At 48.2% G+C, this 17,289-nt stretch overlaps 1 protein-coding gene across 3 annotated transcripts in view; it reads left to right on the top strand.

Annotated features, from left to right (window-relative positions):
• CASTOR2 (cytosolic arginine sensor for mTORC1 subunit 2) overlaps positions 1 to 8,172 on the top strand; it is a 122,596-nt gene extending 114,424 nt beyond the window's left edge. Inside the window, exons 7-9 of one of the 3 annotated variants that reach the window (XM_027704949.1) lie at positions 1,172 to 1,254; positions 3,782 to 3,876; positions 7,954 to 8,172. In XM_027704949.1, coding sequence (XP_027560750.1) covers positions 1,172 to 1,254; positions 3,782 to 3,876; positions 7,954 to 8,019 — 244 coding nt within the window. In that variant the 3' untranslated portion in view covers positions 8,020 to 8,172. Of the gene's footprint in view, positions 1 to 1,171; positions 1,255 to 3,781; positions 3,877 to 4,663; positions 5,176 to 7,953 lie in introns of those variants that run through there. The other 2 variants (XM_027704948.1, XM_027704947.1) reach the window with 2 other exon arrangements.
• The last annotated feature ends 9,117 nt before the right edge of the window (positions 8,173 to 17,289 follow it).

The following is a 17,289-nucleotide window of genomic DNA, read 5'->3' as shown; positions in this document are numbered from 1 at the left end:
TTTGGGCTTGTCTGTCCAAGCCCTCAGTGAAATCACAAGTCAGTGTGATTTCACTTTCAGAAGAGGAACACTGGAGTGAAGTGATTTTGGCATTTTTATTCTATTGTTCATTAGCTGTGCTTTTAAAAGCAAAACCCAAAAAGAAAATCTGGTGTAGCTGTTTGAAGTTTTACTGCTGAAGGCCAAAATCAGGATGGGGATGTCAGTGATGCTGTCCTCCTGCTTTTCTTTTACACATGGCTGGTCTTGGTTTGAAATTTTGTTATGATGATTGTGTCCTGAGTTATCCCTGTGCAGTGGGAGCCCATGACTCATTTGTCTGATAAGGAGGACATCAGCTGGGGAGCAAATATCAACCTCTGTGTGTGTTTGTGCTTCTGCAGCTGCACAGCACAGAAGGCTCTGAGGTCTGGAGGCTGGAGAGGATGCTGAACTGAGACTCAATGCTTAGATCTGCTTTTATAACACAGAGTAGTGTTTGGTTTGATTCTTGGGGGCAAGTCCCCTGCCCCAGGGACTTGTTTTTCAAACTGTTAATTGCCCTCTTGAAAGTTTCTTTGACCTTACTAGAGTAAACCTTTGTCTTCCTTCAAGACTGGCCAGAGGGCTGGAGCTTCGGCCTGGGGTGTGGGAAACCTGGGAGGCCAATTCTTCTCCATCCCAGGCCGCCTGACTGACGTTGGGCAAGTCTCTCACCCACTGGTCTCCTTTCCCCTGCTAAGAAATAAGGATCTCTGCAGAGATACCAGGGACCTCCTGGGGATAGTATGGAAAAAAGCACTGATGGTGCTCAAACACAAGAACAGTAGTCAACATTTACATTCCTGAGAGCAGGTATGGAAATATATTCCATCCCTAGGTGTGTCCAAATGCAGCTGAAATGAAACCTTCACAGTCTCAATGTTTGTAAACCTGGGGCACAGCCTGTTTCTTAGAAATCTTTTCCTGTGCCTCTCTTGCAGCAGATGCTGATTTACCATAGGACACTTGGAGGGGCTGGCAGGTGCATTTGCCCCACTTGCCTTGAGTTTTCCCAGTTTGCCCAGGCTGCTGCCCTGCTATTGTTGACTTCAAATGTTGCAGGGATGCAGGAAGAGCAGATCCCCGCAGGCAGAATCTGACACAGTGCTGTGTTTTAATTGCCATGTTTGGTGTTCCTTTGCTTTTACAGATTTCCTAATAATTTGTTGTTTACAAGTGCTTCTGGCGAACTGTGGAAGATGGTGCGGATTGGTGGGCAGCCTCTTGGCTTCGGTAGGTGACATTTGGGGGATCAGTTGGTGTGCAGGCAGCCAGTCGCCTCAGGGCCTTCAAGGAGAATGGAAAAATCCATCTGAGGCTGAGGGTTTTTGAGAGTCAGCAGCTTAACGTGACTTTGTGAGCTGAGATTTTCAAACAGGAGGAGTCCGACTCCTACCTATTAAGTCAGACTTCTAAATATACTCCTGAAAGTGCTACGTGCTTGACAGCTCCTGCTAAATTGCATTCGTCTGCTGGACTTTGGAGGTGGCTACTGCTGGGGCTCTGATTAAAGAGAAAAACTGGACAAAGGGTGGCATGGAAACGCATTGTAGATTACTGAAATCAGTGGTCCAAAGGCACCATCGTACTGCAGTGCAGAGATCATAGAATCATCAAATCAGCAGGGTTGGAAAAGACCTCTGAGATCATCAGATCTAATCCTTGATCCAACACTGCTGTGGTTACTAGACCATGGCACTGATGCCACATCCAGTCTCATCTTAAAAACCTCCAGGGACGGAGAATCCACCACTTCCCTGGGCAGCCCATTCCAATGCCTGATTACCCTCTCTGTAAAGAATTTCTTCCTAATATCCAACCTAAACCTCCCCTGCCAGAGCCTAAGACCATGCCCTCTTGTCTTACTGAGAGCTGTCTGGGAGAAGAGACCAACCCCCACCTGGCTACAACCTCCTGTCAGGGAGTTGTAGAGAGTGAGGAGGTCTCCCCTGAGCCTCCTTTTTTCCAGGCTAAACAGCCCCAGTTCCCTCAGCCTCTCCTAATAGGACTTGTGTTCAAGTCCCTTCACCAGCCTTGTTGCTCTTCTCTGGACCTGCTGCAGCACCTCAATGTCCTTCCTGAGCTGAGGGGCCCAGATCAGGTTATTCTCTGACTTTGGTAGATTTAATATAGATTTATAGCTGTCCAACTGGGAGTCCTGTTCTCAGATGTTTCACATTCAGTGCTGCATGTTTTCTCTATTCAAAAAAATATTGGTCTTAAGTAACACAGAGCAAGTGCTTCATGCCTGGAGGCATGTTCTTCTTATTTCTGTGTCCCCTGCAATTTTAAGGGTCTGATCTGAATACTGCAACAAAGGCCTGATCTTCAGGAAACATGGGGGCTCCTTCCCATGGGCTACAAAGTACAAGCTTCACGAACATTTCTGAAAAATGTTTGGCCAATTTTTATATTTAATTGCAACTTCTACACCAGACAAACAAAAGTAGCAGGAAGGAAATTTTCATGTACTTTCTCTTTAAGCATCTTAGAGGCAAAATATGTAGATATGTCACTGATGGCACATCAGGACACTGACCAGGCCCCTACATATGTAATGTTTAAATATGTTAACTTAAAATCAAGTTGAAATGTTGAATTTGGATCGGTGAAACTCAAGGTTTCATCTGAAAGCAGTGTACCATTTTATCTGCAAGAAACAAGACAGATGAACGATTTAAATTCCATTTAAAGTCCAGAAAGCAAACCGAATAGCCCAAACAGCCAACCAGATCCTGGGCTGCATCCAAAGGAGCAGGGCCAGCAGGTCAGAAGGTGGTGATTCTCCCGCTCTACTCTGCTCTTGTAAGACCCCACCTGGAGCACCATGTACAGATCTTGTGTGGACATGGAACTGTTGGAGCAAGTCCAGAGGAGGCCACGGAGTTGATAAGGGAACTGAAGCACCTCTCCTATGAAGACAGGCTGAGAAAGCTGTTGAGCTGGAGAACAGAAGATTGTGTGGAGACCTCACATCAACCTTCCAGTATCTGAAGGGACCTACAGGGAAGCCAGGGAGAGACCCTTCATCAGGAACTGCAGTGACAGGACAAGGAGTAATGGGTTCAACCTGAAAGAGGGGAAATTTAGGTTAGATATTAGGGAGAACTTTTTCCCTGTGAGGGTGGTGAGACACTGGCACAAGTTGCCCAGGGAGGTTGCAGATGCCCCAACCCTGGCAATGTTCAAAGTCAGGTTGGGTAAGGCCTTGAGCAACCTGGGCTAGTGGGAGATGTCCCTGCTCGTGACAGAGGGGTTGGGACTGGATGATCTTTAAGGTCCATTCCAACCCATTAACATTCTGTGATGAGATTGGCATGAAATCCTGTCTCAGGGGCTGTGGTGGGCTGCAGCCTAGGAACCATCTCTCCAGGGTGACGGGTGGGTCAGCATCTCCTCTTTCAAAGGTGCAGGGCAAAGTGTTTGATAGCAGAGAAAAATGGAGGCAAAGGGCAAATGAGGCTGGTTGTGCTGCTTCCTTCCTGAACATCATTTAATGCCTTTCTTTGGACCTCTGAAAATCGTTTCAGTTCTAACGTTTTGTGCCTTTAGAGATCTGCTGTGTAGCAAAAAGAAGGTAATAAAATTAAATGTGAAAAAAAAAGCCTGATTCTGTGAGAAAGAACACATTTCATTACAGAGATTCCTTCTGGTTGGAGTTTGTAAAGACAAACTACTCCCTGTGTAGCCATGGAGTTGGTGAGCCCTGGGAGTTCTGCAAGCCCCTCCAGACAATGATTGATTTTTTGTCTCCCCACAGATGAATGTGGAATTGTTGCTCAGATTTCTGAGCCTTTGGCTGCAGCCGACATCCCAGCCTACTACATCAGTACTTTTAAGTTTGATCACGCATTGGTGAGTATGAAGACAGCTTTTTTTGCAATAGGGCAGATCTTTTCCCTGGGAGAAAACTCATGATGAAAGTGTCATTTCCATCTGGATGGCTTGCTGGAGTGCCTTTGCTTCGATATAGCCCAGCAGACACCTCTCTCCAGCCTCCTCCTGGCTGTCACTGCCCTGTGTCAGAGGCTCCTGAACCAAGCCCAGCCCTACCCAAAGGCAAAGCTGTGTTAGTGAGTGTTGTTCTGGAAAAAGGCTGCTCCCAGTCCTTAAAGACCTGCAGCAATGGAGACTTCACAGTCTTGTTAACTGCATCCCTATCTTTTATTAGAAAGAGCCACAAACCCTCTCCCATTTGGCTGCAGACACAGTTGCAGGCTCCAGACTCTCGGGGTGGTGCTGTGACAACCCACCCTTAAGGAGAAGGTGCCTCTTTAGGTGCTTCCTTCCACTTAAGGGTGGGCCATCCCAGGTGCCTTTGTGTGTGGGGAACATTTTGGAGAGTCTCCCAGTAGCAGACCCCTCCCTTCATCTCTTGGTGCCTGCATGGCCCCAACCTTTGTGTTTCGAAACCCATCTATTACCTCTGCTGCCCCTGCATCTTCCTCCTCATGGTGCAGACCTTTGATAAACGAGCAATAATTGCCAGCACAGCAAGGGAAGGCACTTTTGAAGCAAATAAGTTTGTTGCCATGTTTGTTCTCGTGAGTGCCCATAAGCAGTTACAGCACAATCATCAACATGAGGGTCTTGCCATCCTTGCAGAGTTCTCTTTTATACTGATGGATATTTTACTTTGTAGGCCTACATTTGCTCTTCCTTTGGCTTTATAGACACCCTCAAAAATGAGGAATTTCCCTGGAAAGGGAAAATTGCTGTGCCTGTAGCCAGAAGCAGAATGGCATTTGTCTTGGAGCCCATTTCCCTGGTCCTGAGGAAGGGAGTCAGTAGCCCATGTGCTAACAAGGCTACAAAACTCAGCTGCGTTATGCTATTCAATTGTGGTGTTTTTTTTTAAATGTGCCTTCTATTGCATTGTACTTCTCCTTTCATCACTGCAAATTCACTGCTCAGGCCCTACCTTTGACCTGTGAAAGCTCCAGTGAGTTCAAAGCAGGTTTTGGGGGGCTCGGGGAGAGCTTTGGTTTCACAATTGGTATGAACCATTAGCAGATGATAGGTCTTGTGTGTAAAGAGTAAAAGTAAATATTATTTCAGATAGCAAAGGTCAAAGTGTTGTATATGTTTGCCTTATTTTCTTGAATTTTAACTGTGCTGATAAGATAAGCTAATAAAACACCATTTAAAAATCAATACTGTTAGCTTTGCCTCACATTCTTGCCATTGTGTGGCCCCAAGTGCCCACTTTCTGTGCAGAGCATAAGGTGCAGAGTGCTTCTAGGTGTCAAGCCATATTTGGAGAGCTCAGCCCTGTCAGTTAAAAGAGGTATTTAACCGAAAACTTGTGCCCTACAATTGTGATGACTCTGCAGGCAGCTCCACCCTGTTGGAGTGCTTCATCCTGGTGCCTCCAGCCCCACAGGAGGGGCCTGATCTTGCCTCCCATCAGCTGGCAGGGCACTGGGGCCATGCACTGAGGTCTGCAGATCTTCCTTACTCAGAGCAGTATTTTAGTGTTTTTCCTTGCTACTTGACGTTTTCTTTATATATGGTTTTAAAAGCCTTTTCACCTGGACAGTGCTTTTCTAGTTGTCAAACCCTCCATCCTTTGGAAGGTGCATTTCAAGCCCTCCTTTGCCTGACTTTGCTCTGGGCACACTGGCCAGGTTTAGTGCTTTTTGGTTCTAGGGTGCTTGTGTTGGCCAAGACCCTGACCTAGATTTTGTCATATTTTCCCTAACTTTGCTACCCAGATACCATGACTTCTAGTGACATTTCTCAAGGTCTAAGTGCATCTTGAACCCTTTCTCTAAATCTTCCCTGTTTTTATTTAAGGTATTGACCTGTTGTCAACAATTTGGAGCACTTTTGTTCCTTTTGATCTGTTTTTTTTTCTACTGTGCATCTTAAGGTGGTTTTTGTCGCTGGGGTGTTAATACTGAGGTCTTCCAGCAATGCTGTCACTGTAGATGTTTGCCCTGGAAATCAGGACTTGTGCTTAAGAGGAAATAGAGACAGTGTTGGAGATGGGAACCTCCAGGTCTCTGGCCTGTCCCCTGCATGATTCAAGGTCAGGCTGGTGAGAGCCACGGTTTCCAGCTCCCTCTAGAGAGAGCAAGGGAGAAAAGTCCCCTTTCCAGGTGCTCTGCTCTTGGCTGCCTCATGCTCACAGATGTCTTGCTCTCCTTCACCAGCATTTTCCTTCTGAAGAGGCTGAAACTGTGTCTGGGATGTAGTTTGGAGCTTTACTTCTCCCTTCATGTTTGGTGCTTTGATCTGTGCACTGCCTGAGAAGTGAACACAGTGCACCAGCTGCCCTGGGACAGGGATCATTTCCAAGGGGCAGGGAGGGGTAGAACTCCTCCGCTGTTGGCAAAAATAGGATGGGTCCTGCAAAGCAAAACCATTTGCGTGTCTGTCCTGGAGAAAATCTGGCCCAAACATGTGTGGGGTGATTGATACCATTTCCATGCCATTAGGGCAGTCAGGCATTTTTCAGGGAGAGAAGGACCAACCCCGTGTGTTTTAGAGAGGAAGTGGGTCTGTGCAGGTCAAAGTCAGTTGGCCAGAACTGGCCAGTGCTGCTTTCTCCTGCTTCTGTCCAGTGCTAACAGAGCATATGGAGAAACCTGTACTGCTGAGCATCGCTGGGGCTGACGAGGAGAGTGGGGTTTGGAAAACTGACTCCTGTGCCTTTTCTCATTATCTTCTGGAGAGGCAAGGAGTCAAACAGCTTCTTCCACTGCAGTGTTCAGTGTACTGGGAAAAATGATGGTAGGGGAGGTAATGGAAAGTCCTGTTCCCAGTGGTGGAGGTATGCTGGGGTTTTCTTCCTAACCCAGAAGAGTTCTCTGTATGCTTGTTTTAAGATTATTTTCTTCCTTTCCAAGCTGACTTTTGTTCACACATCATCAGAGATTCTGTCTTCCCATTGGAAAATTGAAGATTTTTCTTGTTATTTCTCCTGGGTTTTTTCCTCAGTTTTGTTAAAAGCCTTGCAGAAAGTCACAGTCCAGTTGTATTCCGACTGTCTGAGCTCTGGAAATTGTCAGTAAATCCAGGTATTGTGCTCTGGGCCTCCTCCTCTCGCAGAGGAGACAGTCCTTCTTTAACTTACTCAACGTGAATTATTTTGGCTTCTTGCAGCAGCTCACAGACAGTTCATTCTTCCCTCAGTCCTCTTTCCACTTTCCAAGAGCTGCCTGTTCCCTGAGCAGTGTCTTGGAGTTTATGTAATGGTCAGATGCCCCTTTTCTGTCTGGTGTAACTTCACTTGTGATGTTCTTTTCTACTGATGACAGTTGCTCTGAGAGCTTTTGCATCTTCTGTTACAAGAGGTTTTTCTTGCAGTAAGTGTGAAAAGATACCCACTAATAATTTTGTATATGGACTTCTATGGTTAGGTCTCCTCACAAGACTGGATAAGGAAGTGTAGATGCTACACCACACCATCTGGGAACCCCACCACAAGCAGACTGGTGGTTCTCTTCTTTGTTTGATGGGTGTGTTCTCCTGTCACCCAGCGTGGTCTTCCCAGCTTATGGGTCCCAAACCTGTAGGATACCCCTGAAGCCCCATGGAGCCCCCAGGCAGCCCCATAAATCAGTCAGCACAGGCACCTTGCATGAGCAAGCTCCTGGTGTACAAGGCCTTCACCAACAAAAGGAAGGGAAAGGAGGGGAGAGGAAGAGGGGAGAGAAAGAGAAACCCCCAAATAGTTGCCCTGCCACGAGCACCCACCATACGACAGCAAACCAGCTGGCTTTGACTTAGCAAGGGGATAACTTAACTCCAGGGATACAGGGGTTAACAGGTGTGTCCTTGCATGTGGAGTCCTTTCTCAGTGGAGTTCAGGTGTCCAACAGCAAAGTACCTGCCTCCTTGGGACTGCTCTGGCTTTGTCTCCTGCCTCTCTTTTTCTTGTCATCCATTTTGCTGGAGGTCATGACCTTTCTTTTTGTTTTCTTGCAGGTACCTGAAGAAAATATAAATGGTGTGGTCAATGCACTCCAAGTCAGTCAAGCTGAAAAGCATTAGAAATGTTCTGAGCTGGTTCCAGATGCTTTTTATTATTATAATTATTATTATTATTATAATTATTATTATTATTCTTTTTTTCTGACAGTATTTCTTGAAAAATCTGATTACAGAGAGTGACATGAAAAGAGACTGTGGAAAGCTGAGCAGAAACAGCTCCAATAAGCCTTTGTTTTAATTATTATTGTTATTTTATTAAATTTATGAATGAGGGGAAGGAGGAAAGGGAGTTCAGGTGGTTTCCTGATGTTCAGCTCCAAGGTGAAGTGTGCCCTGCCTGTGTTCTCAGCGTGGAAGGAGCTGCCCGGGGTCCCCGTCTCTCCCCGTGGGTGCACTGCTGAAAGCAGCAGGACAGGCCGAGAGCAGAAGGACAGGCTGCTGGCTCAGAGAGCCCTGAAAACCAGAAACAAAATGAAATGTGGAATTAAACAGAAAAGATATCACATAGTGCTGGCTTGTCTCCTCGCATCAGACTTTCTGAGGACTGTCCATCACTACCTGTGTTGAGGTAGGATGGGAATTGGGTTCTGTTTCCCCTAACAGAACTGTTCGGTGTTGGAAAAGGGGAAAATATCCAGTTGTTTGACTTTTCCTCTTTTCCCTTCTCCCTGCAGTCAAAGCCTGGCTGCTCTGAGAAAGCCTGGAGGAGGGGAGAGCTGCTCTGGCCAGTTTCTGGCAGGTGGTGTCACCCAGACTTCTGTCTGCATTGAAACTTGGCTGATTTTGCCCAGTTTCTCCCAGTCACCCTCCCACTGCTCCCAGCATCCTCCTGCTGGGAGGATGTCTCCTGTCTCCTGCTCCCAGACAGCTGCTGTCCCCTTGCCCCATATTGGAGCCATCCCCCAGCCCTTGTCCCCCAGGGCCAGCAGGAGGAGGGAGGTGTCTTTTCTCCTGTCCCCTCAGGCTTTTTCCTATCCACTCTGTACATGGGGACACAGAGGATTGCCTGGGCTCCCTGGAGATCTGCTCTTGCACATCACAGGCCACCTTGGCCAAGAGCCACAGCAGGTTGTACCCACCACGGCCAGAAAGGTGCCTGAGCCCTGTGGGGACCCTCCTGTAAGTTTTTCATCATCTCCTTCATCTCCCAGGTGGAAATCGCTGCTGGCTGGGGTCTTGATCCATGGGATTTTCCACTGGGTTCAGTGTGCAGCCCTTTGAAAGTAGAATGGTGCTGAAAATGCCTAAAGTCTGAGGTGTTTGCATCTGGTCCTGTCACAGGAAGGTGATGGGGGCTTTTCCTGCTCCGGGGCAGCAGGAGTGTGTTTGCTCCTGGCTTGTACCACAGGAGCCCCATCAAGGCCTGTAGTGCCACCTGGCTCCGAGCTGTGCCTGTGGCTGCTCCCAGCACTGTGGAGGACAGTGAGGACCAGTGCCAGGAGAGCAAATGTTGCTCAAGACATGGATGCCAACAGTCTGCCCCGTGTGTGACCATGTAGCAAGGAGTGGTGAAAGGAGAAACCGTCTGCAGAGGACCCTTCTTTTGTGGTTAGCAGCCCCAGTATATCTTGCATTTCTCAACTTCTTCCACTCCAGTCTTGACATAAAGAAATTGCAGATCTTGCCTTTTTCCTGAGGGCTTTCCAGCCATGCTTCAGAGACAGCCTCTTGCAGGATTTTCCTGAGGCTGTGTGAGCCAGGGTTTTGCATTAGTCTGGAGGCAGTAAGTGAGCACCTGAGATGGTGCCATGGATGTGGCTTTTACTGTTGTGTAGGACACAGGCTTACAGCTTGCTGATTAGTTCCCCATTCACAGTGCTGGAGGCCTGAACTTCAGTTATGGTTTCTGATGCTGCTGGACCCAGACAGTTTCGAATCTGATTTTTCATCAGTGGGATGTTGTGTGGCAGCTAGACAAGGGATCAGAGTATCCGTGGAAAAAACTGTGGATCACTCTCCTTGGTTGGCCCTACCTGAGCTAAAGCATCCCTGCTGAGAAACATGGAGGCACATGTTCCTCTGTCCCTGGAGATTTTTAAGATAAGACTGGATGTGGCACTTAGTGCCATGGTCTAGCAACCACGGTGGTAGTGGATCAAGGGTTGGATCTCAGAGGTCCCTTCCAACCCAGCTGATTCTATGATTCCATGATTCCATGATTCTATGATTCTATGTTCAGTGCTTTACCAAACAGGGTACTTTGCTGTTCCTTTACATGGGTTTTCAGAATTGCCCCATGATATGTTATATTCACTCCAGATTTCTAGAGCAGAGGTTGATCCCAGATGTGGCACTGTGCCTCTCTGGATGTTTGCTTGGAAAGATGCTCAAGTCTCCTGCCACAAGGATGCAGGCACAGGTGGTGCAGTGCAGTGTTTGAAGCACTGGGGGGTGTTTGCTGTGGCTGCCCAGCGTCCTGGGCACAGAGCTGGGCTGGGGCAGGGGGCAAGGCAGGCAGCAGCTTTTCATCACATACATTGTCAGAAGGTTCCTCCTTGGGGTGGCAGACTGGGGAGGAGATGGGACTGCACAGGACTTTTTTTTAATTGATGTAGAGCTGTTGAGTTGCCAGTCAGGCTTTCTGGTCATCTGAGTTGAGCCCGAGTTTTCCCTGTGTGCATGGATGGTGCCACCACGATAGGGTCACCGAGATGGAGTCATTTTTTTGCTCTGGGGTTTTGGCAACCTTTGGAAGGTGCCAGTTTCATCATCAGAGCCCTGTGCAATGCTCTGCGTATGCCAGTGCTGCTTCCAAAGGACCGTGATCTGGATGGGGAGGAATTACTTGAAACAAGCAACAACTTTACTGAGCCTTAAGGGAAAGCAAAAAAAAATGGTTTTAATTTTCTTTTTCTAACATTGCACTCAGGCACTTAGAGGCTAATCTTTTTAATTCAAATTTTTCACTTTTTTTCCCAAGGATGCCAGCCTTAAATTTGTGAAATCTGTAGAAGTCTTTGTGGTGTTTCAAACCTTCCCAAAACAGGTTGATGTCCCAACATGGGAAAGTTGGCCTGGAAAATTCACAGGGTATAAAATGCCATTGAGGGACTCTCTGGCTCCACCATCTTCTGGCACCATCCTTGGCTTCACCTTTTTATTTCCTTTTCTTGTTTTTCCTGACATCCAAGAAGATTGTTTTAGACAACTTGGGGTGGTTGATGCTTTCCCTTTAGTGTTCCCTGCGTATTTTTGCTGGTGGGAACTGAGATACTCCAAATGTGGTCAAAATTAGTGGAACCTTGTCCCTGTGCCCTGGGAAGGGCAGGCCAGCCTGTAGTCAGGGTTGGTGCAAGCTTGCACAGCACTGGATAAGACAGGAGGGGGTCTGAAGGGGCTTTGTTAAAAAATTTCATAGTAATAATACCACTACAGTAATAACACCACAGTGTTCAGTGAGCCCAAAGCAGGCAGTCTTAAAGCTGCTCCACAGCTCCCACTCTCCTGGCCCACAGTCTTTGGGGTGAGGAAAAGTGGAAGTCTTTTCCTTTTTTTAAAATGCCTTATGATAATACATCTGAGCATCCCTGGGATCGTGCTCTTCAACGCTGTGGATAAAGGAGGAACATGTCTCAGTTGGGACACCCTTCATCTGGATACCTGCATTACCTGTCAGCCCCCCACGCTGTCCCCCAGCATCCCTGCTCAGCTCTCTGCAGAGTTCTACCTCTCTGTGGCTGCTGCTGCTGATCACCTCAATGCCACGGGACCCTCCCTGTGCCCTCTCTCCTCTCGTTTCACAAAAATTCACCAAACAGCAAAATGCAAAAGTTTTTCCAGCCCTGCAGGGAGAGGTGGGCAAGGGGGGGGGGGGAAGCATAGCCTTCCCACACGCTCTGTCTTTCTCCAAGGCCTTTGTTTTCTTAGAAATCTCAACTTTTCCAAGTTGTGTGTGTTACTATGTAGGGTTTTGTCTTTTTCCCCTGCCCCAGTTAGATTTTGGCTGCAAATTCCTTTCTACTGTGTGTGTTCTTATTAATGTATAATGTTTCTATAGAAATCCTTAGTGTGTCTCTGTTGTACACATATAAATACCCGTGTTTGTATCCGTAGGGCTGTATATGGTGTGGGCACTCAAGCAATAGGGGTTCATATATATATATATATATATATATATACAGTGTGAGTATGTGTGTGTATACCCGGGGCACACACTCTGTTTGGGTGTGTATCTATGTAGTAAGTGATGTATACACTCATTTATTCACCATATATTTTTAATTCAGTTCATGGGCAATATGAGTATTAGTTCCGCTCTCAGGATTTCTCTACATGTGTTTCATGCAGAGCAGCAGTGGAGCTGACCCAGAGCAAAGCTGGGGCTCCTCTGCTTGCTGTGAGCAGCATCTGATTTTCCTGCCTGCTTCAGAAACTCCCTGTTCCTCTCCATTTTGGTGCCTCAAGCACAGAGACTGTAGGAAAGTTACTCCTTTATCTTTCTACGTTTTAGTTGCTGCCCTGAATTGCCCCAGCCTGTAAGTGTGGCTGGTTCATTTGCACAGTGCCTGCCCAGGCCCTGGGGTTTCCAGTGGGGCTTCCAGCTCCTGCAAGCACCAAGCAGGTGCCAGTGCCTCCCGCCTTCCCCTGGCCAAGATGGGAGCTCCACCCGGGCCTTCTGCATCCAGGGCTTTGGGGTGGCCCCTCTCAGCCAGTTCCCAGCGTCTCCGCAGGAGGCTGTGGGCAGCTGTGAGGTTTCCCGGTGGATGTGTCTGCCAAGTGCTCACCAGGCAGAAGGCAGCCCAAGGCTAGTGTAGGGCTCTGGTATTTGTTGAGGAGTTCACATTTGTTGGCCTGTGAGGGACTGAAATCAGTGGGTTATTTTTGAATAGATGGAAATGCTGGAAGGTCTTTTCCCGTTGAAAGCAGGAGAGGCTGCTTGAACCCAGTCATTGGAAGTGCATGGTCTTTGCATCATTGGAGATTTCTGCTGGCCAGGAATGCTGTAAGGGTCCGGGTAGGGAAAAGTTTTAACCCAAAACATCCCCTATTTTGCTATTTCAGTTACACTTCACAGAAGGCAGTGCGGGTACTGTCTTGCCGCTGACCTTTCAGCACTTTGAGGTTGCTGGTTTTTCGGGCTGCCCCACAAATGCATCCTTGCATAGGTTTGTGCAGCCTTCCTTTTCTTTCCAGGCATTGAAATCAGTTTGGGGTTTCTGCAGTGCTGTGCTGTAGGTGGCATGGATCTGCCTGTTGCATGGGGAGGCCTTAATGGAAATGTTTGGGTTTGCTGGAGCACAGAGATGGTGGCACCTGCAGTGGGTGACGTTAGTATTAAGACTCACTTACCAGCAATGCCATTTGTAAAGCACATTTGTCATACAAATATTATGCTGATGCTTCCAAATGTATTTTAAACTCCAAGCTTGGTATTAAAATTCCCAGGTAGGAAATGCTACTAATCAGAGATAAATCATTCTTCATCTGTCATGAAAAGCTTGTGGGTTTCAGACTCCTGTGGGCTAGCATATGACACTGAGCAGGGATTTACTCTTTAAGACATGTCATGCAAAGTGAGTGTGGGGACTTTTAGGACTGACACTTGAAGAAAAATGTTACTGGGAGATCATGATTGCTTTAGCCAAGCAAAGCATCCAACAGAAGTGTATCAGGTTTAATTTTTCTGAAGCATGATGTTTTGTCCTGCCACCACTGGGAGGGAAACAAGGCAGTGCAGCACAGGGAAGTGTGTGGCAGAGGAGGTCACTCGGCCTCCAGCATAGATCCCTGAGTTTTCCTGGTGTTTCCCAGCTGTTTCCTGGTTGTTCTTCTGGTGCTCTTGATGCTCTCAGCAGTGTGCAGACCCTGAGAGAGGCAGGCTCTGCTCAGAGCTGGCACTGCCATGTGCAGTGCAGTTGCAGGATTTGCTGTCCCCCTGGCATGAGCTCCCGACACATTCCCCTATTGTCTCACAGTGTGTCCATGGGATGAGGGTTTAATAGTCTGACTGACATCTCATGAAGGCTGGGAAGCTGTTTGGGACATTAAAGCCTGAGTCACATGTGCTTAATCAGAGCCTGGCTCTGAGAGCAGCTGTTTCCTGTCTTTTCTCAGCTCTGTTGTACAAAGCTTGAATTTTCTTCTGTTACAAAGGGGGCCCCTCCTTGGTGTGAGGTGATGTTGCTGTCACTGCCCCGCTGCAGAAGGGCCAGGGCTTCAGGCTGTGCTGACCCACAGCAGCCGTGGGGTCAGCCCAGGCTCCTCTCTTCGGAGGCTTCTGGCTCTGACCTGGCAGTGTCCCACACATCCGTGCTGTGGCAGTGGAGGTCCCTGTTAGTGACAGGCATGGAAAGGCCAGGGGAAAGGCAGGGATAGCTGGAGTGCCAAGTGATGCAAAGGAATCAGTTTGTTCCTTTTTAGTTGTGCACATATGAATGTATTGCAATTTTGCTTATTGTTGTTGTGAAGACAAAAGCATTTTCATTCTTTTTCTTCCTCTTTGACTCAAACAGATCTCCCCTCCCTGCCCAGCCTCTGAGCTCAGGCCCGGTATCCCAGGGGATGCATTTGTCCAAGTCCCACCATCCCAGCAAGGGTGGGTGGCACAACCCCTCCCAAACCCCAAGTAGTCAAAAAATCATCTGATGCTCAGCCTCCCCGTGTGGGAAAAGCCCCCAAGAATCACCCTGTGTTTTGATGTAACTGTGATGTCAGGCACTGTGGCCCAGATGGGTTAGTTCCATCCTTACGGTTTTCCTCATCCATGTTCCCCCACACAGCGTTCGAGAGCATGGGGCTTGCAAACTCTGCTTTTAGAGGTCAGTGACTTAGGAAACACAGTGACTTCATCGGCACAGTCAGCACTCACTGAGGGCAAACACTCCTGTCTTAGCACTGGAAAATTGGTATTTGCTGATAATGGCAAGGGAGAAATGCTTTGTTCGGCCCCAGGCTGAGCACTGCTGCTATCTCCCAAGAGAAGGTGTCCCCCAGCAGTGATGGACAAGAAGTCATTTTCTGATGAGGATTTCGTCTCTCTCTGTTACTGTGACTGTTGTGCACATCTCTGATAAGCAGCTTAAGGCATCTCACTTACCTGTTCCAGTCCTGCCAGCAAACATAGGATTGGATTAAACATTTATTACCTGCAGGAGAGTAAAACCCAGTAATCCTTTGCCAAATAGCATTTACATGTTATAGCGTGTGCTGGGGTGTGTTTACACTGGCTGAAATTTGCAGACCTGCCTCCAGATTTCCATGCCTTCTCCCCATCTATCTGCCTGCCTGTGTGTATCCTGTCATGGGCCATATGTCAAGGGCCAGCAATATCCCTCAGGCATCCTGGCAGCACTAAGCCAGTACAGAAACACTCTGTGCACATCCTCAGCAAGGCCTGCAGGACCTTCTCAGGGCACCTGGGAGGGAAAAACTCAACTGTGAAAATAATCTTGAGTTACTCTGCTGCCCTCGTCCTCCTTTATTTAATCCTCATGAAGCACAGCTGGGTGAACTACCAGCTCCAGTTAGCACAGGTGAAGGAAAGGACAAGGTTCTGCAGCAGGGTATGTGGGCAGGAGGCTGATCAGCAAATCTGGTGAGCACAGAGCAATGCACAGCCCCTTTTCTATGCAGGGGGAAATGGATGAAGTATGTATCAAGGTACATGCATTTTAGGGTATTAATTTTAGGGTTCTGTACCTCTTTGGAACATGCCTAAGCCAAAACAGTCTCTTGGTCTCTCTAGACAGCACCAGCCATTTTTCTTCAGGTTCAGAGCCTGGGACTGAATGTTCCCTTGTAATTAGTTGCAGATTGCATGGAATAGCTTCTCCCTGCTCCATAATTCTCTTGCAGTGATGACCTGTGCTGCTGCCTACCCCCAGGTTTGGGGAAGGCCCAGCCACGAGGGTAACACAAACCCCAGGCATTTTCTCCCAGCTGAGAGCACCTAAGTTTTGCAGCCAAGGTGCAGGGAGCGGCAGAGGGACGACAGCCACACACCGCCTGCCCTGCCTGCAGAGCTCCAGAGTGGCCATGGCCTGCCCAGCTCGGCACCATACCAGCTGTGCAGAGCAAGGGAGGTTGCAAAACAGCTACTTAATGTCCTGGGCTCCCTTGAGGTTTTGTTTTCATCAGTGTTTAGTGTTCTGCAGGATTCTGTAAACGAAGCGTGGGTGGATTTTGGAGTAGAGACGGACAGAGATGCCCAACAGGCATCTGGCAGGATTGAAATTTTGAAATATGTCTGAGAGCGGAGCGGGAGCATGTTGCTCTCCTCTCTCCAGCTCTGTCCTCTGCCCGTACCATAGGAGAGCTGACTGGCTGCTGTGTCCCTCTCTAGGCAGACCCAGCTGTTTTACTGGTGTCCTCCCAACCTTAAAAGACTATACCAAAAATAGGGCTAATTTCATCCTTCACTTTGGGGGGTGGTTGCTTTTTCCTTCCCTGTGGGGCTGTGGCTGTGGCAGAGGCAGCGTCTCTTGCACAGCACGTTTGGGAAGATGCCATCAGAGGCTGCTGTTGTTTGGGGTCCCTGTGCTCTGTCTGGCTTTCTGCTGTTATCTGCTCAGTGTCCCGAGGATTTGAAACCAGCTTTCTGCAGTTACAGTAATAAGCTTTTTCTTTATTCCTACCAGCTCTTTTGTAACTTGAAAAACATAATTTTCTAGGTACTCGATTCCCTGGCCCTTGTGGGAATGCTGCTCAAAGCACCCCACTTGCCAAGATGACTGCTGTGAGCATATACTGCTCCTTTGGGCCCCAAAAGAGAAGTCCAGCCCTGTTTGCCTGCTGAAATGCTGAAGCAGCCCCCAGGCTCAGGCTGGCAGGATGCTGCTCTGGGGACAGGTCACATGAGACAGACGGCCAAAGTAAACAGAACCCTCTTGCCCTCCTTATCCTTGCTGCCTGCACAGTCCTTCCCATCAGCTGGAAGGGGATGTGCAGTGAATTTCCCTTCTGCTGAAGAAAACCAACAGTCTCTTCCATGGGTTTGAAGTTGTTGGGAAGAGCAAAAGAGCATTTGCCAAGTGGGACACTGAAGGAAGGGGCCAGGAGGTTGTATGTGTAGGGCAAAGAAGAAAAAACCCACGGCCTTTGTTGTAGCTGTTTCTTGCAATTATTTCTAATGCCAGCCTTGGGATGGGATTCAGTTTTTGAGGTCACTGAAATTACCTAAAGAGCTGGTGTTGCTGTTACAACTGTGGGAGCTGCAGACCTGTCCCCAGGCAGGACCAACCTGCACAGGGTGTGGGACCCTGCCGTGGTTCAGCCCTGGGACACGGGGTGTCTGGGGCTCTCCCATCCAGCTGTGCTGTTCCCCTGCAGGACATGTAGGGCTATTGAACCAAGCCTGCTCTTGCAGAAGTCCCTGAGTTCTAACATCTCCTT

The sequence above is a fragment of the Neopelma chrysocephalum genome, unplaced genomic scaffold, assembly GCF_003984885.1.
Source record: "Neopelma chrysocephalum unplaced genomic scaffold, ASM398488v2 Primary Assembly neopelma1_299, whole genome shotgun sequence".
In the NCBI taxonomy this organism is placed as follows: domain Eukaryota; kingdom Metazoa; phylum Chordata; class Aves; order Passeriformes; family Pipridae; genus Neopelma; species Neopelma chrysocephalum.
This window is presented reverse-complemented; position numbering and strand designations above follow the sequence as displayed.